At 26.7% G+C, this 27,186-nt stretch overlaps 1 protein-coding gene across 1 annotated transcript in view; it reads left to right on the top strand.

The window, feature by feature from the left end:
• The first annotated feature begins 2,419 nt into the window (after positions 1-2,419).
• LOC142321781 (uncharacterized) overlaps positions 2,420-27,186 on the top strand; it is a 287,603-nt gene continuing 262,836 nt past the window's right edge. The window contains exon 1 of the mRNA XM_075360157.1: positions 2,420-2,604. Coding sequence (XP_075216272.1) covers positions 2,448-2,604 — 157 coding nt within the window. The 5' untranslated portion in view covers positions 2,420-2,447. The remainder of the gene's footprint in view (positions 2,605-27,186) is intronic.

Here is a 27,186-nt window from a genome sequence, read left to right as displayed (position 1 = left end):
ATATAAGGTAGTTATCAATTTTTTTGGGGGGAGGTAAATTTACTGTAATATCGACGACAGAAGTTTCATCCGGTGAAGAGGATTAACTGGAACCCAACATTTTTTAGTAAAATATTTGATTTTCTCTGAATCATACGCATAAAAGTGCATTATTTTTATGGTAAAAACTTTTGATTAAGAGAGTGGAAACGGAATTTTTTTTAGTCATCGTTTTGATCTTATGCAATTGTGCATCAAACTGCTTCTTGTAACCGGTCAGTCAAACCAATTGATAAACTATTTTTACTATTAATAATAATATTTATAATCGGCAATAATTTATACCTGAAATATATATATATATATATATATATATATATATATATATATATATATATATATATATATATATCTAATGGTGTATGTGAGTGTGTTACTCTTTCATTCAAAATCTACTCAACAAATTGAGCTGAAATTTTGTATGAACAATGGCTTGCGGTAACAACTGGATTATGTTCCTTGCCGATATTTAACTATGGCTAAACCTTTGGTTCAATCAAATAGAAAAACCACTTGCAGTATTTGAAATTAAATTTTCTAAAAAAAAAGGTGTCTATGTTTTTCAATATATCTTTCGGTTATCGAGAAAAGAACTTTAAAGGTGCGACGGTGTACGCGCGGAGGCTCAATCAACACAGCCACTGTTACTCTTACAGTGTCCGTAATGTGACTGGCTCACCCGCCTCCGGTAACTTGACTAAAAAGACGTAAAACAAAAAAATTAAAAAAAAAGAAACGAACTACAGTCACCTCCTCGTGGTGTTTTCCAGGTGATTTTAAGGGACTTGCAAAATACATTTTTACCTGTACGAAGGTCAAGTAACCAGTTATGCCTATAATTTAGTTAAATATTATGTATATATATTAGTTACATATAGTTTACACATAGTTTCATAATTTACATATAATTCACCCCAGAATTATATGTAAATTATGTAATAATATATGTAACTAAAATGTTTCTTAATTTGCATATAATCAGTTATATCTATAGTTTTAAGACGGAGGCCGACTATTCTGAAACTCGCATACTTCAGATCACTCCACGTTTCGAGTCCTGCGCTAATCAAACTGTTGCACTGAAGAAATTGCAATTCACTGATAGCTTTTATAAATTGAACAGGCTTTCATCGTTATTTATCAGTATTATTCTAACAATCATATCGATAATGAACAATAATAATAATGGTCTCCGGGGTCGGAGTCCCCTGGCTAGACCTGACCAGCTAATATTTACCTATTCAAAATTTTTATTTAATATTAATTAAAATTTACTTAACAACTTATTTATTGTATTATTTACATTTTAAAATTTCATTAAACATGAGGGGCAGTACCACGAAAGTTTTATAGTCCTTTCCCAGCTGTTTAATATTTATGTAATATTTTAATTCGTAATTAAAATTAATCTTGCTTATCGTTTTCCACTCATTTGTATTTTTTCGAATCGTATTTATAGTTAAAATTTTGTTAAATATTTAAGAAGTTAGGCTTTGAATGCAATTACAACAACGAACAAGATTTTTTCCTTTACCAGTGGGATAAAATTGATATTTATGAATAAAATTTAATTATTTATTGAATTACATTACGTAATTTTTACATTAAATTGTATTTTTTTGTTGTATTCGTATTTAGATTATAAATTTCTGTAATTAAATTCTACTATAATTTGTTTGATTTTAAAGAACAAACGTTTTCTTCAAATACTCGTATATAGCCAAGTTTTTCCATTTTTTTTTAACCTGTAACATTCTCAATAAATTATTGCTCAAATGAAAATTCTTTATTTAAATATATTTAAAATGTTAAATACATTCCAAGCATTTTGGAGAACAGTAAGGCTTGAACAAATACAAATAAACTTACACGTTTAATTAAAAATTTCCTTTTTTTTGTAATTTCGGTTAAAAAAAATTTCATAAAAATGTAAATTAATGTTGTTATTTTTAATCTTGTTTATACAGTACTCTTCTATTAGCTACCTTTAGTTATTGATTGTAATATGAAATATAATGTACAAACCGTTGTGCTTGCCATTGAATAGGCAAGTAAACAAATGTTTTTGCATTATATTTCAACTTCATTTATGACATGTATGTTTAGTCGCTGTACTAATAATACAATTTATGTAGCACGTCCAAGTGAGAACGGTAATAATTTGCTCACTGATTTTTTTTAATAACTGACGCAAGCGCACAAACGAAAGAGAATTGGTTGTTTTTGTGTATTATTATTGTTATTATTATTAATATTATTATTATTATAGATAGGATCATTAATAACATTAGCCGTCTATTTAGATGATATTCCAGTACTGTTTTATTGTATAGAATGGTTGTTGTTACAAGTTAAATAGAGTTTGTCTGGACTGCGGCCATATAATACATACACACACACACACACTCATGGGGGGTGCTCTCAGACAGGAGCCAGGTGGTAGGGAGAAGGAAAGAATTGCTGTTATGTACCAAAGGATGTTAAACGGCTCAGTCTTTACCATGCCGTCCTGGTGCACGCTTCGTGTATTGTTAAAAGTTACTCTGATATTGCCGCTTTTTATCGGTAAGCTAATCATTATACAATATAATTTCTTATCATAATATTTTACATGTTAAATATTACATCATTATAATACACCATATATTTATAATAATTAAAACAATAATATATATATATATATACATATATACACATACAAACAAATTTATGTATATATATATAATTTTTTTTATATACCTTTTATTAATTATTTATTTGTTATTTGGCCTAAGTTATAAAATTATATTTTATTCATCTTAAATGTAAATGTGTCTGTGTATGTTTATATACATTTTATAAATTGCCTTATTAAGTAAAAATATATATGATATTTATAAAAATTGTTTGTTTATATATAATTGATTCATAATTACGTAATTTACAATATGATACAAGTAAATAATCGGATGTCTACTTATTGCAATAACATCACGTGCAAATGCAATATGATTATTAATTCTATATATATACGTAAATGTCAACTGTGTATTTTACAACAGTAAAATAATTAGAAAATAAATTTTATTTATTTTTTCCTTAATAGAATTACGTATTTTTAATAACGTTTTAAAGTCTATTAATCGTTAGTATTGTTTTTCAAATAATAATTTGTTTTTGTTATCTAGATATAAATATTAAAAAATATTTGCTTAGATTAAACAATAATTAATTATTAAATCAAATGAAAACTAATAGTTTTTTTTATATATTTTTTAAAAAAGAAAAATTTAACGAATTTCATTTATTTACAACTGTGTGTGTGTGTGTGTGCGCGCACACACACACACACACACTTGCTCACAAAATTTATAAAATGACAAATATTAAATACCCTAGAAAATCTGTTCCTTTATATTCTATATATCTTATCTATTTTGTTTATATATACAAAGTGTGTGATTGTATATATATATATATATATATATTTTATCTACTATACTCGCATTTCTTTGATATTGTATCATGAACAGAAATAATTCTTTGGATCATATAGTTTAAAGAATTTGATTATAAGTTAGAAATAAAATTATCTACCTTTATTTTATTATGTTAAAATTCCTGTAATAAAAAATTACATTTCTCTGTTTTAAAAGGGAAACATCAATGTTTTTTAAACGAAAAAAGTTATTTCCTTCAAAATTACATTTTACTTTAAAAACAAATTATAAATACCTGTGTGTGAATATATATCGTGTATATATATATTTTACTAAATTGTTTTTAAAACCTAGTAAATGTTGCAGTTGCAATATTTTCTTGTACGTGCGCCAAATAGTAATAGTAAAGTTCTTACGCGCCAAAATGTCAGATTTATAGGTTGACAAGTTTAACTAAAATTTTATGTTATCAGAAAGGTTTCAATGTAAAACTTATAATATTAAAAAAAAAAATTATTTGAAATGTGTATATGTGTGTGTATATATATATAAAAAAAATTTTTATATACATATATAATTTTATTATATATATATATATATATAATAAAATTAATAAAACTATATATACTTATATATTTATTAGACTATATATTTCCAACATCAATTTATTAACAAAAGTAATAAGATCAATTATTTTTATAATTTATTAAAAAGAAAAAAATTCCAATCTTTTATTTTTACCATAAAATAAAAATATTTCAACTTATTTTTTCAAAACTATGTCTAAATAATAAATTTTCGTTTCTAATATTTTTAACGTAACACAACCTAATTTAAATAACACTATTAAGCTATCGTCTTCTTTCATTTTTCTTTATAATAATTAAGTTTTTTTTTTCTAAATATCTTCTAATACGTATTCTTGTTTCATTTTAAAGTAATAACATAATTTTTTCTGCCAAGTTTTGGTCCGTTCTCTTTTTAATAAGTCTAATTTTTTAAGCTCTTCTTCATTTTCTGTTGGCATGACAAACATTTTTTCAGAAGTAAATTTCTACGAATTTTGAGAGAAATGTTACTTTTTTATTGATAATTTAACAATGTATACGTCAGACCTAAAAGATTGTGTTTTGAGAACCAATTTTCTGTTTTAAAATATTTTTTTTTCAAAAATTGAGATATCGTTCTGAGACCTGTTTCGTTAAAATTTTTCAAATAAAAAATCATGTGAAATTATCAAACCTTAATTTAAGTTCCAATGATCTCAGTTTACCCTTGGAGCAGAAATCAGGTAAAGTATTTCGCAAGCTAAAACCAAAAAATGAAGCGTTTCCAAGCCCATGTTTACATTTTTTTTTTTTTTGTTTTACTTTCCTTTTTTGCATGTCCTGAACATGTTCTTTCAGTTTCTCCGCGAGACACTCTCTATAATCTTAGGTAATGTTATTATTTTTATTATGGTTGAATTATATATTGATTAAATGTTGATAGGAAATTTCACGATAGTTAAAATCAAATTTAAATTTAATGTAAAACCGCATACTGATTGTATTTAACATATTTTAATGTTAAATTGTAGGCCACCCTGAATTTAAATGACTAACTCAGTAAATCTAATCAGATAAAAAACTTTGTGTTTGTGTGTGTGTGATTATTATTATATAGTATTGTAATACTATAGTTTAGTTCAAACTAAATTAGGTCTAACAAACAAGAGTCTCACTCATGTTTTAAATGCTGATAAAAGGAGTAAAAAATATAATTATGAAAACGTTTAGTCACACAAAAATTTTCTCAGAATTAGATTCTCTATAAAATTTTATAGCATATCTTTGTTTACTGGTATTCTACAACAAACCTAAAGAATTATGGTTTACGACACGAATTTTTTGAGTTTTAGTTCAGGGTTATTTTTTTTAATTTATACAGATCAAGAACAATAAAATTTATCTTATAATTTAAGTTCCAAAAATTTCAGTATTTCATTGTACCCATGTAGCAGTAATCACAACAAACTTTTTCGCAAGCAGCAACTGGAAAACGAAGGGTTTTTGGACCTATGTTTATATGAACAGTTTTCTTTATCCTTACAGTAAATTGAAATTCGTAAGTCAGTATTGTCATACTGTTTAAGTATAATATAAATACAGTATAAGTCATACTGTATTTTTGTAAAAATTATGAAATTAGATATTCTCTATTATTGCGAACAATGTCAATTAAAACTTTACAAGTGACGTAATTTTTAAGTTGCCATTGTTTTTTTTTCGTTCAAATACGAACGGTATCGAACAAGAGGAAACAACAAGCACGAGCAAGGTTGATGTATTACAGCGGATCTAGAACAAGATGGCGAAGTGTATCACAAAGGCACCGTGTTTTACGAAAATATTGGGATCCATGAATATTTAGGTTTACACTGTGTCCGGAAAGAGATAAAACGCTTCAGTTTTAGTTATGAAATACGCCTAAACAACCACATGAACCACTTAGCCATTAACCCTTTGGACAACGGTTGGAACGTTAAGAAGATTAAACGTTTCCAGTACCAGATCTTAGTGACTCCATGTGATTAATAGTGGTATGATTATGAATATAATATTGGCTGTATTATGATTATCTGGTTTATGATATATTTACGTAATTTATTTATATTAACGCATTCTGTTGAGTGCTGTGTTTCTATTTACTCTTCTCTGTTTAAGGTTTCGTTTACATTGTATTTCATTTTTTCTTTCTCAGTATTCGTTTCTTCCTTCTTTTTTTGATTTCCTGTTATTGCTTGGTCTGTGTTGCTATAGAATTTACAGTATATGAACTCTCCTCATAAGTTCTGATACTAGTTTTAATTATTATTGTGGAGTTTCGATGGAAACACTTATCAAGTGTTTGGTGTATGTATATATACATATATATATGTATACGTGTATATATAAGCTACCTTAATTTAATAAACGAAGGTTACAACGTATCAAGAAGTCCGTTCGAACTTTGCCGGTAAGTCCGCAGAACTGGACGGCATGGCGAAGTCAACGAGCTAAGTTTACAGTTCTAAACATGACCTAACCTAAGTGAAATGAAAATGGGGTAAAAGATAAAAAAAATAAGCATGTAAAGATTGTAGTTAATTCAATTAGATTTGTAATAAATAATACTTTCAAAATATAATAAAACACAAAAAATACGAACAGTAGGAAAGTGTTGAAAATGTGGCTACAGAGATTTGTTAAATAAAACACAAATAAATTTGATTGGTAAAGGTTTTACTCTACAATTAGAACTATTTGAAGGAGAAATAAAAAAAAGTCCATTTAATAATAATATAAAAAGTGTGTCCACAGATACGATAAAAATCGAGGATTGCACCTATAAACTAATAAGTTCAATATTACATCACGGATCTTCGATTCGTGAAGGTCATTATACCGGTTTTATTAAAAAAGGAAAAAATATAGTAAGTTTCCCAACAAAAAAAATTGGCCGAGAAATTCAAAAAATGTATATTTGTTTGTTCTAGAAAGGCAATAAATTTTAATAATAAATCCATAAGATAAAAATCAGTAATTCATAAAAAAAAATAAAAGCATAATCTAACAAAACGCATTGACACCTAAAATAATTACCATGAAATTGAAAACCGTACAGTAAGACTTGCAAATAAGATCTCTTTTGCTCAAAAAACTAAAATTTCTCTAATATACGTAAATAAAACTGTTTTTAACAAAATGATACTGATATCAAAAAAGGTAAGACACTACATTTCTATTACAGAAATCTGTTATTAATTTAGAATTTTGTTTAAAAAAATATATAATGTTAAATAAAACTCTTACCGACCCGATTTCATTTACAACGAATAATCATAAGAATTATATTATTTCTGTAAATGTGATACATATTACGTATAAATGAAATCGGGCCGGTAAGAGTTTTAGTTAACACTATTTTTTTAAACAAAATTCTAAATTAATAACAGAATTTGATAATAGAAATGTAGTGTCTTACCTGTTTTGATATCTGTATCATTTTGTTAAAAAGTTCTATTTACGTATATTAGAGAAACTTTTGTTTTTTAACCGGAAGAAATGATATATACGAGACGCTTAATGTACGGTTTACAACTTCATTGTAATTTTTTTGGATACAAAAATATATTTTTTGAAAGATATTTTTGAATATGCATAATTTATGTGGTTACAAAAAAACATAAAATAATATATCTCGATCTACTTGGTAGAATGTTAGCGTCTCGGCCTTTCATCCGAAATTCCCCGGTTCGAATCTCGATCAAATATGACATTTTTCAAAGACGCATAAACGTCTTTGTAAGCTTCTGTGGTGAATTAATTCATCAGTCAAAAAAAAAGGAAAAAATTGTAGAGTTAAGTATAAACATGCATAGATAATATAAATTAAATTTCATCCTTTTAAAGAAGGTAAACATATATATATATATATATATATATATATATATATATATATATATATATATATGCTTATATACGTAATATATTCATAATGATACTTATATATATATATATATATATATATATATATATATATATATATGATATTTATAAAATAAAAATCAGCTAGTCTACAAGACACATAATTATACGAAAATAACGCAAAATTACATGAAATTTATTCAGTAAGATTAGAAAAGAATTATTTTTAGAAAACCATCAAGAATTTAATAATTACAACACTCTTTTTTCTTAAAATGTTAATTCACAAAAATTGTTAAACGATAATAAAAGCTGTTGCATATAAAATAATAAACTAAACTTGCAGAAAAAGATGAAAAGAAAATACCCAGAATTGAAATTCAGTACCCACCAAGACGGTATTCTGTTTTTTGAAAACTTATTCTTAAATTTTCGTTAAAATTAATTATTTTTATTGTATAGAAATATAAATGATAGCTAAGTACACTGATTTCACACATAATTTATATAAATTACTTCTGTAATTGACCTTCTAGTTCTGATTGTCTCATATCAATACTTTATTGTAATTTATTAACTGTCAACAATAATGTATTAAGAGATGCAGTTGTAATTTCCAACACGTTTTAACAAATTGGTCGTGTAATTTATCATTTAACTCTTGAAGTATGAATAACACTAAGAGGTTAATCGACGTCCAGACAAACCTAAGCATTCTACAATCTGTATATAAGGTCATCGAAAAAGGTGTCTGTGATGTCATCACTAAATAATAAAACATTTAATTATATAAAAATAAATTACAGAAGAACTGCAAGTTCATTGCCAATGTTAATATATATCGATGTAAACAATTTATTTTAGAGGAAAAATAAAAACAAGATACTGTATTTTTATCTCAGTATGTAAATCACATCAGATATCCGATGGAAATCAGAGATTTCCAATTCTCAATTAGAAAACTACAGTTGTTATTAGAACGATGATTTCCCTCTCAAGTGTTTTATATATAACACCTGAATTATCTTTTCAACATAGCACTAAAAAAAATTCTAGTGGAAAGATCGGGGGCTTGTTGTTGGCCAGGTAGCAGGACCAAAATCTCTTAGTTCAACTATCAGAAAATCTATAGTTAAGAGTATCTCAAACATTGTGATATAATAGGAAGGTGTCCGTCCGTCTTGGTGAAAAATGACTATCCTTCTGTACCTCTCAATATTGACAAGCTGATGAAAAACAAATTGTTCTAGCATATCAAAATAACCGTTGACTTTTTTTTCAATGACCATAAACGAACCTACCATACCATCACGCGTTATTATTATATGTATTAAATCATGTGCCAAAGATATTAAACAAAATATCTTTATCTTGTGAAAGTCACAACTGTATTGAAATTGGTTATTGTGGTCACTGCATTGATCAACAGTTTGTTTCCTGAGATGTAATTTAAATCAAGAGAATCTTTATCGATAATCGTACATTTATCCAGAGGGACTTTGCAGAACAATCTTTCTAGAACAATTATCATTAAAAGTATATTTTGGCTTTGTGACCTCCCAAACCGTGGTCTTAGACTACGAGACCACGGTTTGGGAGGTCATGAACGATCAAGCCATTAACGATCAACGACCTATTAATGTAATTTATATTTTAAAAGTGATTAGGCTTTACTCAGCTTTATCAAATAGGCAGTTCTACCGTTTGGCTTATTGTAAAGCAGCGGACAGGAAATAGAATCCTGGAAAGTCAGATGATGGATATCCAAATATTAAATAATAGGAATAACGGAATCAGACCTGTACCCAAATAAAAGAAATAGGAAATAAAGAATAAAAAAAATGAAAAGGGGATGGCTGATAGCTATAAAAGAACGATCTATTCTAGGAGGAAACTTTATCTTTTATGGAAAACATAAATGAATCCATCTGGGGGAAAACTTCAATTAGTGGAATGCGATAGCCATCAATCGAAAGGGAAAATCAGTCAAGTTTTACCTACATCTACACAACACATCTATTGAATGAAGAATTTTTTTTCATTGATCATCTGAAATATATCCTATAACAAAGATTGCTTTTCATCCAGATATTAAAGAACCACCTGAAAACTAGCTCAAGTTTCCTAAAAGTACAAATTTATCCATTCTATAAATTTTGTAGCATGTAGAATTATCTAAAAGAATTATACAATTAATCTCTTTCTTGCAGACGTCACCTTAAAATTAGTTGAAACAACTGTACATCACTAAAAAAAGTTTTCCTATAAATTTTTTTAAAATAGAATTCAGTTCTTTTTCATACAGAAATATACATTAAAAATGGATTATTTAGCTATATAAAAATAAAATTTACGTTACAGTATTAATCTAATAGTTTTTTATGTTGTTAAACAAGATTTTTATAACCAGGTTCATACCTGAAGTTACTCGTTACAAATGTAAGTGAATATTTTTATTCTAATTTTAGAAAAGAATAGTTACTGTGTTAGACATGAATAACATTAATACCAGAACACTTTGTTTATATATAAATATACAGTAAATATATATTCCCTTTCTTGTTTTTAAACAATAGGCATTTTTCAAGCCTTTATTACTAATTGCTGAGTGAAGGACTGAAAGAACGTGTAAAGTACTGTATTTATTATTAATAAAACAAAACAGGTCGCATGAATGTCGGTAAACAGACTACTTGTATATCTATAATTTAATTAATTAATAGTTAACAGTAATGATTGTAACATACTTTATAATTAAAATATTATTTCCGTGGTAAAAAAAAAACATTATTATTTATCTTTAACGTAAATAACGTAAACTTTGAAGATGGCGACATCCAAGATTTAAACCTGATACCATACAATGAACGTCTATAACAAAAAAAGTAGTAATACTTTATTAATATTATTAATGCATTAAAAATTATTTTATACGTGATTATTTAACTGATGTAACGTTTTTATATGTACAAGTTCCCGAAAAAAAATAATTTTGAAATCTACAAATATAATACCAAATAAATCTAAATTAAAATATCAAATTATCGTTTTAAGTAATGGGTTATTATTTAGATTGTCATCGATTGTAGTATCTGAAATTATCCAAAAAAATTATACAATTAAGCCTAGTTATTATACAACTTGGAGGTGTAGCCTTAAGATAAATTGGAATAAAGAAGCAATCTTTTACTAAATTTCGCTGCTTCTTCTCTCGGCGCATTGTGTCAGAGGACAGCCCTAGATTTTTATTTTCCCGGCTATAGCGATATATGCAGCTACATATAAAACGGGGAAATACATAGATTAGTTTTAAAAAAATTGTTCCTTTTTAAGTTTTCTATCTTAAGGCGACACTAAAAAGATTTTTTTTTAAAACAAAAAATAGATTTAATAATTTTTAAATAACTGCGAAAAAAGATTTATTCCAATGCTCCGAAGTCCAAAAATTTATTTTGTCAGACGTTCAAGATCTTTATGCATATGTTGGTCTGTATTTCTCCTTTTTTCTGTTTAGCCTCCGGAACCACCTTAAGGTATTACTTCAGAGGATGAATGAGGATATGTATGAATGTAAATGAAGTGTAGTCTTGTACACTCTCAGGTCAATCATTCTTGAGATGTGTGGTTAATTGAAACCCAACCACCAAAGAACACCGGTATCCACGATCTAGTAGTTAAATCCGTATAAAAGTAACTGCCTTTACTAGGATTTAAACCTTAGAACTCTCGACTTCGAAATTAGCCGATTTGTGAAGACGAGGTAACCACTAGACCAACCCGGTGAGTTATGTTGGTCTGTATTTTGTTTTATAATTCTGTACCCTGTTGATCGGTTTTCGTCAAACTTTAGACAGATACTACTTTCGGAGAAAAAGACTGTATTATTTTTCTGTAAAAATTTGAAAAATGAGTAGGATGTTTTGGGCTAAATAAAATTACAAATTATTACTTGGGCAATTAGCAAAAAATGTTTTTTAAAAAATTTGAAGATTTTTATCAAGATCAGAAATTCCAAAAAAAATTTATTTAATCTCAACCCTCTCTCGCCAAAAAAATGACTGCAAGCTTTTATTTTTTTAACAGTACCTTGCTTCACAAAAGGAGTTAATAGGAGTCCTCAGAATAAAAAAAAGTTTTTTTTTATTTTTCAAGCTACCGTTCAACTTTCGTTAAATCCTCTACAAGCATAAAAATAATCAGTTTTTCAGTTTATTCATATAATTCGTCTTTAAAGAAAGTTTTTTTGAAAATTAATTTCAAAACTTACCGCTGTAGCTCGGACGCAATGCAATTCATTTCCGGCTTGTTTAAAAATTGTTTAATAAATTTAACAGTTTCAAATTTGTAATTGTCATTAAATCATTATTACTTTCGGTAATATAGTTATACTCTATACTACACAAGAGAATGTATACTAATTAGATCAAATTTTACATGTCGCACTTTTTTCAGATTTGGATGTTTCATGACACCATCTACAAAAAACACACTTTTAATTGTAAAGTTAAATAAGTTTGAGTGCATGCGTGATATGTTGGCTTATTTTTTCTGGGTATCTCTAGATTGGATAGACCAATTTAGATCAAATTTAATTTCTATAAATGATAAATAGTGCCATTTAATTTTGGTTGTAATCGGTCAAGAAGGCCGGATAATACGGACTTAATGGATCCAATAATTTTAGTCAAAAAAGTAGGTAAATTTTTTTTTATTAATGACACTAGTGTAATGTCGTTATGGTTGCCATAATATTTTTCTTGGTTTTATTTAAACCCTCATAAAAGTATGGGAGTAAAAAAATACAATTATTTATCGTTTCTGAATTCTGGACTAAAACTCCCATTCTTGTACTAATTAGATGATTCCATTCCATTAGTACGTTACTTCAGATAAATTTTGGGCGATTTACTTCAGAGATGGAGGAAAATAAGCCTGAATTTTTTTTCAGTTATCCTTTTACTTGATACTTTCAGACTGGATGAACTGATTTTTATGAAACTTAATACAATGACTTTCGAGTATAGGTTATTGACGTTATTTAATTTTAGTTATAATTGTTCAAGGGGAGATACGGTCAAGATTTCTGTTCTACAAACTTTTATTCGAAGGGAAAAATACTTTTTTACTTTCATTATTACATACTTTAATGTTCCGTTTAATTTTCCTCCTAAGTAGGAATCTGGCGAGTATCAATTTTCGATAGCCAGAGTTTCATAACTTCCCAGGCTTGTCCGAAAAATTATGTTTTATTTCCAGACTACATCAGAGAAATATGATTATGATGCTGCTTTCTACATTACTTTGACCGCTACTCTGCTTAAGCCAGTCAGTTTTCTTCTCAAAATAAAACAAATACAGGAGCACCCTTACTCCGGTATATAATATCCGACTTAAAAATAAAAGAGAGACAATTTTATTAAATAATTCATTATTAATCAGTTATAAAATAGAAAATTTAAAAATTACTTCGTAATTTAACGGATAAAATAAGATAACGGGTATTATTCGCAATTCTATCCCTCAGAAAATCAAATCATATTCATCTTGAAAAACTATATGAAAAAAAAAATTAAATCAAGTGTATACATATCTTTATAATTACTTTAATTAAATGACGAATTTTTATATTACAAAGATTTAAACTACATTCATTACTTTATTACTTATATTAAAAGAATGAATATTTTACTAATTATACAATTAGATTTTCATTAATAAGTTACAGTTTATTGGTTAATATTCCTGTATTTGCTGTTCAATTTAGTCAATTTTTAATATACAATGTTTACCTATCAGTCTATTACACCTATCAGTCTATTGCTTCATTTTATCATTGCCATGATAAAATGAAGCTTTAATACGACTAATTAATTATGGTTAATTAATTAATTAATATGTAATATATATATGTGATATGTAATATAGTAATGATATGTAATAGGTAGTATTTATAAGTTTCCTAGTGTAACGGAAAGTACTTGTTCAGCTGAGTACAACCAATTGTATGTAATACATATTTCTTTATAGAAATGAATACGTAAATTAAACTACATTACAATATCTAATACAAATTTTCTTCCGGCTATGAATTATATATAAAACACTTCATATACAAGATGAACTAGTTACGAGTTGTTTTATCCAAAAATAATAATGTTCACTATACAGTTAAAAAGAGCAATTAAAATTTTTATTTCTATCTCCTTAATTTCGGTTGGTTTAGAATACTGATATACAACAGGATATGTGGTTCAGTAAAGAAAAAAAAGGAAAATACTTTATTCCTCTCTTTTCTTATTAAGCCAGGAGTAAGTAATCGAATTATCGAGCGCCTACCTTAGAAATGGTTATCTCGGTTAGGAAGTGACTGTATCTTTTATCAAGTCGCCTATAGACATTTTTTTATTATTGGACCCTACATATCTATTTTCACGTGTATACATATCCTACCCTACTAAAGGGCATTTGTATGTGTGTTTGCCTGTGTATCCGTTCCCCTCCTTTTTATTACTTCCAGGACGACCGTTAGGTATTGATTCAGAGGATGAGATGAATGGCAATTTTTGTAGCGTGTGAAAATGCCATGCCCAACCGGGATTCGAACCCGGGGCATCCGGATGAAAGGCTGAGACAGTACCGCTCGCGCCACGGAGGCCGGCTGTATCCGTCCCCCTTAGCTGAGAACATGCATACATGGTCAAACACACTGCCCGTTAAAAAATCATATGTTTTTTATTTTCTTAAACGTTTATAGACAATAAGTAAAAAAAGCAACACCAACTAATAAGAGCAAAAAGAAAGAACATGCTTACTTGATTGAACATACTGCCCGTCAAAAAACATAAGATTTTTTCTTAAATGTTTATAAACAATAAATAACAACATTAACAATAATTATAAAATAAATTAATAAATTTTACTATCGTAATTTATTCATTCAGTATCGTAGCAGATCTTAAAACACAACCAATTTCGATACAAATAAAACGATACTGAAAATACTATCGATTATCCATTTAGAACCGTAAATATGATTTTATTTTTGGCCTAGTAGTTACAATTAAACATACATATAGGCAAAACACGTCGGTCAATTAAAAGGTAAACAATAAAGGTCAAGATTAGAAGAATTCTGAATCCTATATATCCTCCTCCTTAGCGATTTATTGATTTTGAAGCCAACTTCTCTTTTTTTATTGGGTCAAGGAAGGTTAGTAGGTTAGTATTATGATAATTTGTTTCGTAAACTGAATGTAATATATAAATAATAAATAAATTAATTTAATTTATATTTAAGTTTCCAGCTCCCGTAGTGAGTGAATTTGCATATGAATGTTATGGATCTTGATGAAAATGTTGAGAGTGTGCAATCTTTAAAAGATGCCTAAATCTATCTAAACCAAATTTAATTGGGAAGATTTGTTGATATTTTTTCGCTTTTCCTTGATCAATTAATTAAATAAATTAATAATTTATTTAAATAAATAAATAATTTTTTCATCAATAAAAAAAACCGCTTTTACACAAGAGGTAATCACTTTTGGACACCTAATAATCCAATTCGGAGACGCCGCCCGCCAGAACAGCCCGCCCGGAGGGCCTAGCTGCGGAGGCGTGACTACGGCACGCCCTGCAACTAGTATAAGCTAGTTTTTGGTAGCAAAAACTATCAAAGATAAACTGATGAAAATTTGTATACACGATTTTCTTACGGTGTAAATGCATACTCAGAAAGGATTTTTTTGAAATTTCAGGGTTTTTTTGAGTTTACAGGGTTAGTATTATTTTTTTTTTTTGGGGGGGCTAAAGCATTGGCGTTATCATGCCTGGAAAGAATTTTATAGAATAAAAGAATTGAAACAGCTTAAAAACAAAAATATTAAATAAAAAACAACAATATCTCAGCTAAAATTTCTCTTAAAAACTATTAAAACTAATATCACAGCCGCAAAGTTTGAATTAAAAATAAGCGTAAAGATTAAAATGAAGTAAAATAAAATTTAATTAGAAGTAAAATAAAAATTAATAAAGCCCAAGAGGGGTGTAAAGGGTCCCATCTCGGATAACGAAAAGACTAAAAAACTAACATAAAAACTATAACTAACATAAAAATTAAAACTAGGTTAAAAACTAAAATAAAAAATAAAAAACAACAAAACCTTACAACTAATAACACAGATAAAATATCATTAAAAACTTACTATTATCACTAGAAAATGTATAACTAATATCACAGTGGGAAACTTAACAAGATAAAATTTAATATTTAATAAAATTAAAATAAATGAGATATAAATAAAAAATTTAAATAAAACATCAATAAAGTTCGAGAGAGTGTAAAAGATCCCTTTTCGGATACAGAATAAAAATAATAAATATCATAACAATTAAATGAAAGAAAATAGAAACACATTAAAATAATTCTTCAACACTAGAACAAAGAGACATTACAATTTTATTTTATTTTTTGTAAAATATTAACAGTTCGTAAAAATAGTAATACCCAGTCTAAAACTTCCTTATTATTGCTTACGACGCAATCCCGCATAACATATGCAATCCACAAGATTAAAGGGTTAAAATGAAATTTAACAATGAAATTTACTATTTTTTTTAATTTTTCGTAAAACATGAAGATATCAACTTGATCTTTGGTACGTGTAATTTTCATGTGAATATCTAAAGATTTTTTTGAAATTTAACCTAGAAAAGGATGCAGAAAGAATTTTGAACAATTCTTGCAAATTTTTCCCATTTCCGATTATATTAAACGAGATACCCACTAGATTTAGAATTGCACATACTTTTCAGGTTATAAAAACCATTTTCGGATTTTTTTAATTTCGATTTTTTTTAAGGGGTGCGATGGTGTAAACTTCACGCCTCCGGTACTTAGATAAAAAAAATTGTTGGTATATAATATTTTTATATACAGTATGTGAAATTATAGTTAATGGTATGATTAATAATATTAATCGATAATGATAAATGATAGATTTAAAACAAAAATTTATAACTTCGATGTTGTTTTATTTGGGGGAGATAACGAACAAGGTACAGAATAATACCATTATTCCATCTTTTTTTTAAATCACTAAAAAAATATTCATTAGTATTTGTAAAACCCTTATTGTCATCCTACTACAGAATATGTTATCAGAAACCATGCTATATGATCTTTCTCAATATTTATTTTTTAAAAAAATATTTATTTATTATTCTGTTAAATATGGGTAGACGTTATTTAGAGTAAAGCTACACAGTAACATGGGTATTTCCGTGATGTGAATTAAAAAATTTTTTTTAATCCTCTTTGCTTAGATTAGAGAATTAGGGAAAAATTAACAACAGTAAAACACAGAAGAGAGAAAGAACTACTGACTAGATTAATATGCATTAATATCTATCAATCAATCATTCATTCCAATTTAGTATTACAATTTATGAATAAAAGACAGTATAATACTATATAATCACCAGTAAAACACAAAAATTAAAAAAAAACAAATTGTGGGCTCATTCATAAAAATATACTACAGGCTAAACAAAGTTTTATTTCATTTTTTATTACAAAAAATCATTTTCTATGGGACATTTCATCAACTCCTTTAGATTTACGTAAACAATGTATATACACATCTTGAAAATAAAACAATATAAATTATAAATTAAAGTGATTTATTTAATAAAGAATTTATTCAAGCAATTTTTTAAACTTTGCAAAATTTGTAACTCTTAAGTTGAAAACTCTAAGAAATGGGTTGCGTTTTTTGTGACCAAATCCTTTGTGCTTTTGAATGTGAGCGCAACTTCTTTAATCTGTAAACAGATCTGCCGATTCCAACAGTTAAAAAGTATATATATATATATATATTTTTTTTTTATTTTTTTTTGTAATTCTGCGATAATATATATTATAGTTATAAACGCCACACAAATGATGTCACTTATAAAAATTATTAAACTGAATAAAATAGACTCTACTTAAAACTTTTTTGTAAAATCGAGCAAAAGATATTTAAAAATATAGTTCTAAAGCATTAATCAGTAGCCTACGTTTACTTAATATTTAGCCGTAAATTTAAGTCTACAGTTGATTGAATGGACAAAATACATTAGACAGTTGCAATGGGACTACGTTTAAAACAATATTTTTCATTTACTCAGTTTAAATTACACTATTATTTTCCAACAAATGATTAAATTATTCAAACGACTTTACTTATTCCAAAGTTTTAAAGGGTTAACGTACATTACATACAACTTTTATTACACTAAATGGTAACACCGCTGAATTCAAGTTAATCCATCGCTGTTGTTTGTTCTAATCTTCATGAAGAATAGAATGGTTACAGTAACTACTTTTAAACAAATTAAATATTCAAATAATGTAATTTTAAACACTCAAGTAATGGAATATATTATTGAACAATAAACAACTTTAAAATGGAATATATTATTGAAAAATAAACAACTTTATAATGAAATTATAATTTAAACAGAAACAAATTATAAATTTATATTAAATTGTACTGTTATATTCTGTAATAGTATAGAAAATTTTTAAAAAACTGCTAACGATTTTTTTTTTTAATCGTTCAGAAAAACGATAATTATAGAATTGAACTATAAAGATCAACTTTTTCATGTACTTATTTCTTATCATTTTATTTTATTATTTTATTTACTTATTTTATTTTTACTTTCCCGGCTATAGCGATATATGCTGCTATAGTTATAACAAGGAAGTACATAAATCGGTTAAAATGTTTTAAAAAAATTGTTCCTGCCTTAAGGTGACAAAAAAAGAAAAAAATTAAATTCACGTCAGATTTTATATAAAACCATTTATCCATTTGGGTTCCAAGAATTACAGTCTGGCTTAATTTTACCGAAGGTCCAGAAATCAGGGCGAAATCTTTCGTCAGCTAACGAAGTATTTTCAGACCTATGTTAAAATAAATTTCTTTGTTTTTACCAATAGATAATATCCTGAAATTTTGTAACATTTTTTCGAGAATCACTGTATATACATACATATATATATATATATATATGTTAACAAATTATGACACTCTTAATTAACCTTTCAACCGTTAAACATAGAAAAATTAAATTTAAAAAACTTTAAGTCAAAACTATTTATTTTTCGGTACGCAACGCCCCCCCCCCCCCGTTGCGTACTTAGGGTACTCAAGGATAAAAAAAATTAAAAATGTTAAATGAAAAGGCTAGATTTGTGACAACATTTTAAAGTATCAAAAAAAATTTGACGTAAAGATTTTGTCCTACGACAGCTCTACAGAAAAAAAACGGTATTTTACAGCTAGTTTCAAAAGAGATCTACAGTACCACTTAAATAATAGCTTGGTAGTAAAACATTAAAAAAATAAAAAATAAAATTTAATAATAAATACAACCTGTTGGTTTCACCAATGTAAAAAATAACGCCTTCTATAAATCAGTAAATCTCTAACGGCCGTTATAGATAATTGTGTTATTAAGATTCATATGTTTTTCTTTCTGTTGTTTCATCTTTGATAAGTAGTAGATAAATATTACTTTTATATGTCGACATAACTTAATAAAGGTCTACTACAAGGTTGGGATTATCCATAGTCGGATGTTTTGTTAACAATAATAACTTCTCAGTAGTTCCTGGTTGTTATAATAGAACTATAAAAAGAATAGAAGTTATTTGCGTAATTGAGGCGTTGATAAAGAGCGTTCATCCTTTAAGGGAATCTCTAAAATCGAAATATTTTTGATCGAGGATTATATAACAAAAAATTTTAAATGACAGGTACATAGTATAAAAAAAAATTATGTAAAACATCTTTTCAAAGTTTACAATTATAATTCAATATAGTAAATGCTAAATATTCAGTGATAAATGGTCGAAGATTCCTTATTATTGCATTTGAACTATTAAGAAACTACTACTTTGATGTGCTTTGATATATAACTTCAAAGCAGAACAAGCTTTCCGTTTAAAAGAGTCAGTTAAAACTACTGCGCTGTTTCCCAACTAAGTATCTTTTAAATTCCGCATTCTTTCTCTTATTTCAAACAAAAGAGAAGATACAAAAACATACCGATTAACGTATAAACAGCTATTAAAATTCATAATTACCTTCAATTTCGCCAGAACATTAAATATATATTTTTTAAAACCGTAAAAATAAACAAATAATAATTTGTAACGTTTCTCGATATTTAATATTCTTTTTTTATTTATTACATTTTTTCTCTCCAAACATAAGAAACGTTATTTTAAGTAAATGTACATTTTTATTTTGATCATAATAATAGTAACAGTAAAAATATATTAAGATACATTAAATAAAGAATAAATAGTTGGTATCCAATTTCGCAGAAAAAATGGAACTCTCTCAATGCATTCAAATAAGAACCAAAGAGAACCGTATGAAAATCTTGATCAGTAATATATAAAAAAATATGTAATTTATTAATAATAAAGTAAACAAATAATACTAAACACATAAAGTAATTTTAGCAAACGTTTTAATAGAAATTATTTGACCATAAATGAAAATTGTAAATAAATATATTGAGAAATCAAGTTTATTTTTAAAAATGCCGGCAACGAATTGAATATACATTTAAATTCAATTTGATTATATTTAAATTTTTTAATTCTCGTAGCCAAGACTTTCAATAAAATAAAGCATTAACCAGAATTCTTAATATTAGTATATTAGCATCACAATTACGAAAAATATATTTTCAATTTTTTGAAAATTTAGGGCATCAGGGAACTTTTTTAATAATTAAGATTTTTACAAAAGTTGTTATTAAATAAATTTTTTTTTTTAATTTTTAATTTTTTTTTAAATTTATATTTGGGAGCTTCTCATCAGGAGAGGGGTATTAAGCCATTTTAGTGACTTTATTTTTTAACCATGTTTTAAGCATTAAAAATTTTAAATTGAAAATTGTTTCTTCATTTTGGAAGCTACCGTACTCAAGGGAAAACATTCCGATAAAATTATTAAGAAAATAATCTCTAAAATTGTGATAATAAATTTAAAAATAATACAAAGATTTAATAAGCATAATTCTAAATAAACAAAGTTTTATTTTTCTGGAGATGGGTCGTAAAATTCTGGCTGATTTTTTTCAAGGAATACTAAAGGGCAAGAGCTGTCAAAAAATTGAGATCTCTACATTGTAATTGTAATGGGTAACTGGCGACATGGATTTAAATTTGAAATAATTTTTTTTCAAAATTAAAAAAATATTTTTCTTACCTCAAGTGGTAAACAAAAAGGAGTGGGATAAGCAAAAAATGTTTATAATAGTTTGAAGACCTGTCGATGTAAAAAAACTCCCATAATGCCTTTTCTGAAGAAAGCTATAGCTAAAAATTAAAAATATTTAGTTATTTTTTTGGGAAAGGGATAAATATTAAATAAAACCTTTTGGTAATCTGTGATCTTGACAAAAAAAAACTTCAGCATTTGTGAGAAAGTTTTTTGCTAAATTGTCCAAGTAAAGATTTGAGGTTTTATTTCGGTTCAAAACATCCCCAACTCTTTTTTGAATTTTTGCAAAAATTTAATAAATTCTTTTTCTTCCAAAGGTAGCACCTGTCTTTTTAAATCCATTTTTGTTTGTTAAACGTTTCTTTTTAAATGTCTCCTATAACACACAAAAAAATAGCTATTTTTTATTAATTATTTTTTGCTATAGCAGAGTTCATCGCTATAGACGAGAAAGTAAAAAATAGTATTATTGTATTTAATACACGTTCTGAAAAAATAAATACTTAAATTTCATTTTAAATAAATTAATGGAATAAATAATAGTTTATTAAAAATGGTTATGATAACATAATAAGTCTTTTTGTCAAATTCCACAGAACAAAATAAGAACAAAGATTATAATAATAATTACTTATATATATAAGTAATGAAACTTATATATATATATATATAAATATATATCTGATCTGATGAAAAATAAATGAACTCGTATATTAGATCATATTACTTCTAAGCATTAAACTAAAATGCAAAAAAATTTCAGATTTGTTTTTCATAAGATTTAAAAATCCATTTACAGAGTAATATTGTTTATTTAAAAAAACATCTTTTATTTTCATTTCAAATTAATTAGTAGATTCCGATCTCTTGGTGAAGTGGTAGCGTCTCTTTCTTTTATCCGGAGATTCTAGGTTCGAGTCCGGATCAGGGATAACATTTTATCACACGTTACAAAAAATTAATTTATCATTATGATCAATCGACAACTGTTAAGATTATCAGCCAAATAAAAGGAATAGTATTTGTCAAAATAAAAGTATCAGCCATAATAAACGGCTTTCTCTCCTTCAACTCAATTATAGACATTCAACATATCTTTAGGATCTTCCATTTTCAGAGAAAAAATTAAAATTGCAATGAAACAAAGGAAATGTGTAATATAAATATATATTTTTTTTTTTTTATTATGTTCGAAAAACAGTGTCATTCGTATCGCCTTCATCGCCTTCATGGCTTTGTTTGACATAGCCAAGTCTATCAACAAAATTCTGCGTGAATTTCGCACAAATCAGCTTGAATTCCACTTAGATCGTGGATACCGGTGTTCTTTGGTGGTTGGGTTTCAATTAACCACACATCTCAGGAATGGTCAAACTGAGATTGTAAATACAGTTCATTTACACTCGTACATATCATCCTCATTCATCCTCTGAAATATTATCTGAGAGGTAATTACCGGAGGCTAAACAGGAAAAAGAAAGAAAGCTTGAATTCCACTAATAACTAGTAGATTATTTGCTTTCAAGTCATCAATCGTTAATGGTTTGCTCTTATAGACTTTCGACTTGAGAAAAAGGTTTAAGGGAGTCAAATCTGCACGATCTTGGTAGCCAGTTACCATCTGCTTAAATTATCGAATTACCAAACTTTTGACGCAATAACTGAATCGTTTCAGTTGCTGTATGGCATGTGGCACTGTCTGTTGAAACTACATCTCATACAAATCCAAATTTTTCAAATTTGAAAACAAAAAGTCACGAATCACAGCTCTTTAGCATTCACTATTTACTGTAACAGCATCTCCTTGCCCATTTTCGAAAATGGCTTAATGTCGCCATCGGCCCGTAATCTACACCAAACAGTGATTTTTTCGAATATAAAGGTTGCTGTTGAATCAGTAAATTTGAGTCATTGGAAAAGTGGCAATTTTGCTTCGTTACAAAGCTATCATCACGCCAAAAATGAGCCTCATCTAAAAAGATACATTTTTTTAATGAAAATTTAGATCCACTTCGAGCTGCTCTAAGGTTCATTCAGCGAACCAAAAAGAATGATCAGCAAAGTAAAAGAATTGTCTCTTGGCTTTAATTATTGAGTTACTTGAATCTTAAACGAGTGTAAACCAAGATCTTTACGCAAAATTCGCCATGTTGTTATTGAAGAAAAGCCCAATTCTTTTGAACGATGTGAAATGGATAAATTTCGATTTTCACGAACACTTGCACTTACAGCAGCAATATTCTCTTGGATTCTTACATTTTTTTTGTGAATTGGTATTTTATTACCAAGCAGAGAAAATTTTCTTTGAAATTTTTAACCAAACGATGAATTGTGCTTTTTGTTTGGCCGATTATACATATCATAAATATTGAGAACTGCACGATAGATAGTTGTAACCGATTCTATATCTAGATAATAAATCTCAATGATTTATAAACGTTGTTGGGGCGTGTAACGTTGTTAGGGCGTGTAGCGTTGTTGGACATGATGATTTGTCATAAACTACTACTAAAAACAAATGATGTTTAAAATTAAAAACAAATCTACGTCGTCACCACAATCTATCAATTTTTTGCGCTTAATTTGAAAGACACCTTATTTATTGTTTCGATCGAACAGATTGTAGATATTTGCGATAAAACGAAATAAAATAGTTGGTTGGTGGGAGTTTATTAAAGAAAAAATGGGTCATTAATTTATTAAAGCTGGTAACGGAAACTTATTAAGCCGGAAACTTATTATTACTTTGTCTGCCGAAATATTTTTCTTATTTACACTTCTGTTTTCTGACAGGATAATACTGTACGTAGATTTTCTTTACTTACAAAAGTGGCATATTCTTAAAGTTAAACGCATAAATAACTTTCAGAATATTTAATTTACTAAGTATCAGTCAACAGGATTCATATTTAAAGACCCTGAAATTATTTTAAGATTTTATTACAAGCTTCGCTTTTAATTTTAAAATTTAAGCGAAGAATAAATCTAAGACAAAAAGTTTAAAAAAATTAATACTGATATTGGCCTACGAAGTAAAACGATACGATTTATTATTATCCATGAATGACCAGTTGAATTAAAAGTCGATGTTCACCTGTGTTGCGTAGATATTAAGGATTAGAAACGATAGAAAAAAACACACAGAACAGCAATCGCTAAATACGAATCAAAACACAACCGCCAAAAAACAAACAGATAAATAACAAAACTGTTAGATTTATATAATACCAACAAGTTTCGATAAAATCTAATTGAAGATGTCAGACAGAATTTATACAAAATCGGTAAAGGTTGAATGTTGATATAAATTTTTATTTCTATTCTTTTAGGTAACATTATTTTATTACCATATTACCATACATGGGTATTTTTTCCTTTACTATTTAGGAGCAAGCTAGGTTAAAGTTCAAACCACTATAACCACGTTAAACGTACCTCAAAAATAAATAAATCTGTAATATATTTTCATTAAAATTCTGAGATAAAAACTAAGTAAATATATTTTACAGCATATTTTATATAAACGTTTATTTTAATATATATGTTTTATTTTATTAGAAAAATAAAAATAAATTGTATTAATATCTTCCTTAACAGAATAAGGGTTTTTTATCAATAAGCAACCATCTTTTAGAAAAATTAAAATTTATTAATAAATTTTATTAAATGACCTAGGTTTCTTTATATGACTGCTCGTCATGGTCCCTATAGATAATGTTTATTTTACTTTACAAAATTACGTTAATCCATAAATTTGAATTAATTATCGTCGATCTTAAAAACCAGTAAGTTTGAATTTATCAGCACATCTAATTGTTATTACATACTAACCTACTAGCGGATTGTCATTTTGTAGCAAGTAAATTATAAAATAAATATTAAAAAAATATTGCTTTTAAAATATATAATTTTTCTGGAAAATAATTATCAAAGATAATTCAGATAAAAATTGAAGTTATTTGAATAATTTACTTTAAATTTTTTAATATATAATTAAGCAAACAGCATCATAGGAAAAGAATACGATCGTTTATAAAATAAATTCTTATTTACATCTTACTTATTACGACTCTTTCCCTCTTTTTCAGTAGTTGACAGCTTTGCAGAAATTTCTGCTTCCACAAAACGTATAAAAATAAAAATATTAAATTAAAAATATGTTTAAAAAATACGCTATGGGATTTTTAAGAATTAATGACTTAATTATGCAGCATTTAGAATACAGTTACGAAAAATATTAAAATATTCATTTGGGTCCGATCAAATTACCTTAAACATTATGTAGTATTAAAAGTACTATTGAAATTAAAATAAAAATCCTTGTAAAATATTTTCGATCCCAGTTGACTATATAACTTTCTTTTAACAAAATTATATTATTTTTACAGTATAATTGTAAAAAAAAATAAAAATTAGGGCTCCATCAATTGGAGCAAAAAAAAATTGGGAAATGGTATCAACCCTTCCTCGACAGCTACTTCATATAACATTTGTAATAACTGCCACAATTTTAAAAACAGATAAAGTATCAGAACTTATAAAAAATTAAATCATTCTTAAAACTCGTAAGTCAGGTGTCACAGGAGCCCTTTTTTCAGAGTTTCCATGTTGCCTTCATTAATATTAGGTTCAGTTGGATTTTCAATCTTTAAAATTAAATTAAAAAAAAAATTATATTTTAAGTACAAGTTACATTAAACCCTTTGTTTTATGGGGGCTTAGAAATATTTTATAGGTGTATTTAAATAAGGAATCCTGTTTAATCCAGTACTAATCAAGGCTAAAAAACTTATAAATAAAACTAACTTATAAAAAATACTAAACTTATAAATAACTTATCAATAAAACTAAAAAACTTTTTCAAAAATGTTAGTTACCTATGGTTGCACAGATCATGGGTCTATGCTATCATACACCCTTTTTCTATGAATTCGTAAATCAAGCCAAAGCTGGAATAAATACAGTCCAATATTTGTGTCAAATTCCAAGGTTTTTAGTTCAACGGATTTTCTTGATATAAGAAAAATTTGTTTAAATTTTGAGTATCCCTCCACCTTTAAATCTGACTGACTTAAAATTATGGGATAACAAAAAACTTAATACGTACACTTGCATCCTATTAAAGCTCAATTTTCTAAGACCACTATACAAAAAGTAAATTATTCAACATAATTTGATAAAGGCGATGAGAAAGAAAAAAAACATTTTGGTTGGGACATTATTTGCTAAGAGATTATCTTCTAAGCATAGAGCAAATTATTAAAGCTTGAGCTCATGCAATATTGTAACAAAAGAAAAAATGATAAACGAGTAAAGTAAAAATAATCAAAAAAAAAAAAAATGTATCCATTATTTTGAGAAAAAATACGAAATATTTTAAAAAGTCTTTTAAACAAATATTGATTGAGTTAACGTTCTTTAAGTTAATTAACGTTCTTGTTAATTTTTAAAATTAACAAGATAGTTAACCTTGTTAGAAATTTATAATTGGATAGGCAACAAAGTTCTTTTTAATTTAATTAGCAGTTTTCTATAAGTTATATCTTGTAATTTATGATGTAAACATTATAATTTTTTGATCAATATTAATAATTAATTATAAGTTTAAAATGGAAAATAATTTTTATCGCTCATTTAAAAAGACTGGAAAACAAAGTTGTAATACTTTCCTATTGGTTATTTATTCTTAAATGGTCGACAAATAATTATAAATTATAAAGTTACCTAAGATTTATTTTTGTGGTGTGAATAAATTATGATGAATTTTAATTATAAAATTATGATTATATGTTTAAATAAACCAAAAACATTTTGAAAGATTCTATATTTTTAATCTTTGATCGGCTCCTTCATCCCCAGTATTCCCCCAAAAAATACTCTTTTGGGGTTATTGCTTTATTACTATACTTAGGAAGATATTTTTAAAAATTCGGTTTAAAATATACAATAAATAAAAAGATTTTTTTCAGTTTTTGAGGAAGGGTGTATTTTGAG

The sequence above is a fragment of the Lycorma delicatula genome, chromosome 3 (genome assembly GCF_047948215.1).
Source record: "Lycorma delicatula isolate Av1 chromosome 3, ASM4794821v1, whole genome shotgun sequence".
Taxonomy (NCBI): Eukaryota; Metazoa; Arthropoda; class Insecta; order Hemiptera; family Fulgoridae; genus Lycorma; species Lycorma delicatula.
Note: the sequence above shows the minus strand (reverse complement) of the source record. Positions and strands in the feature narration are given on the sequence as shown.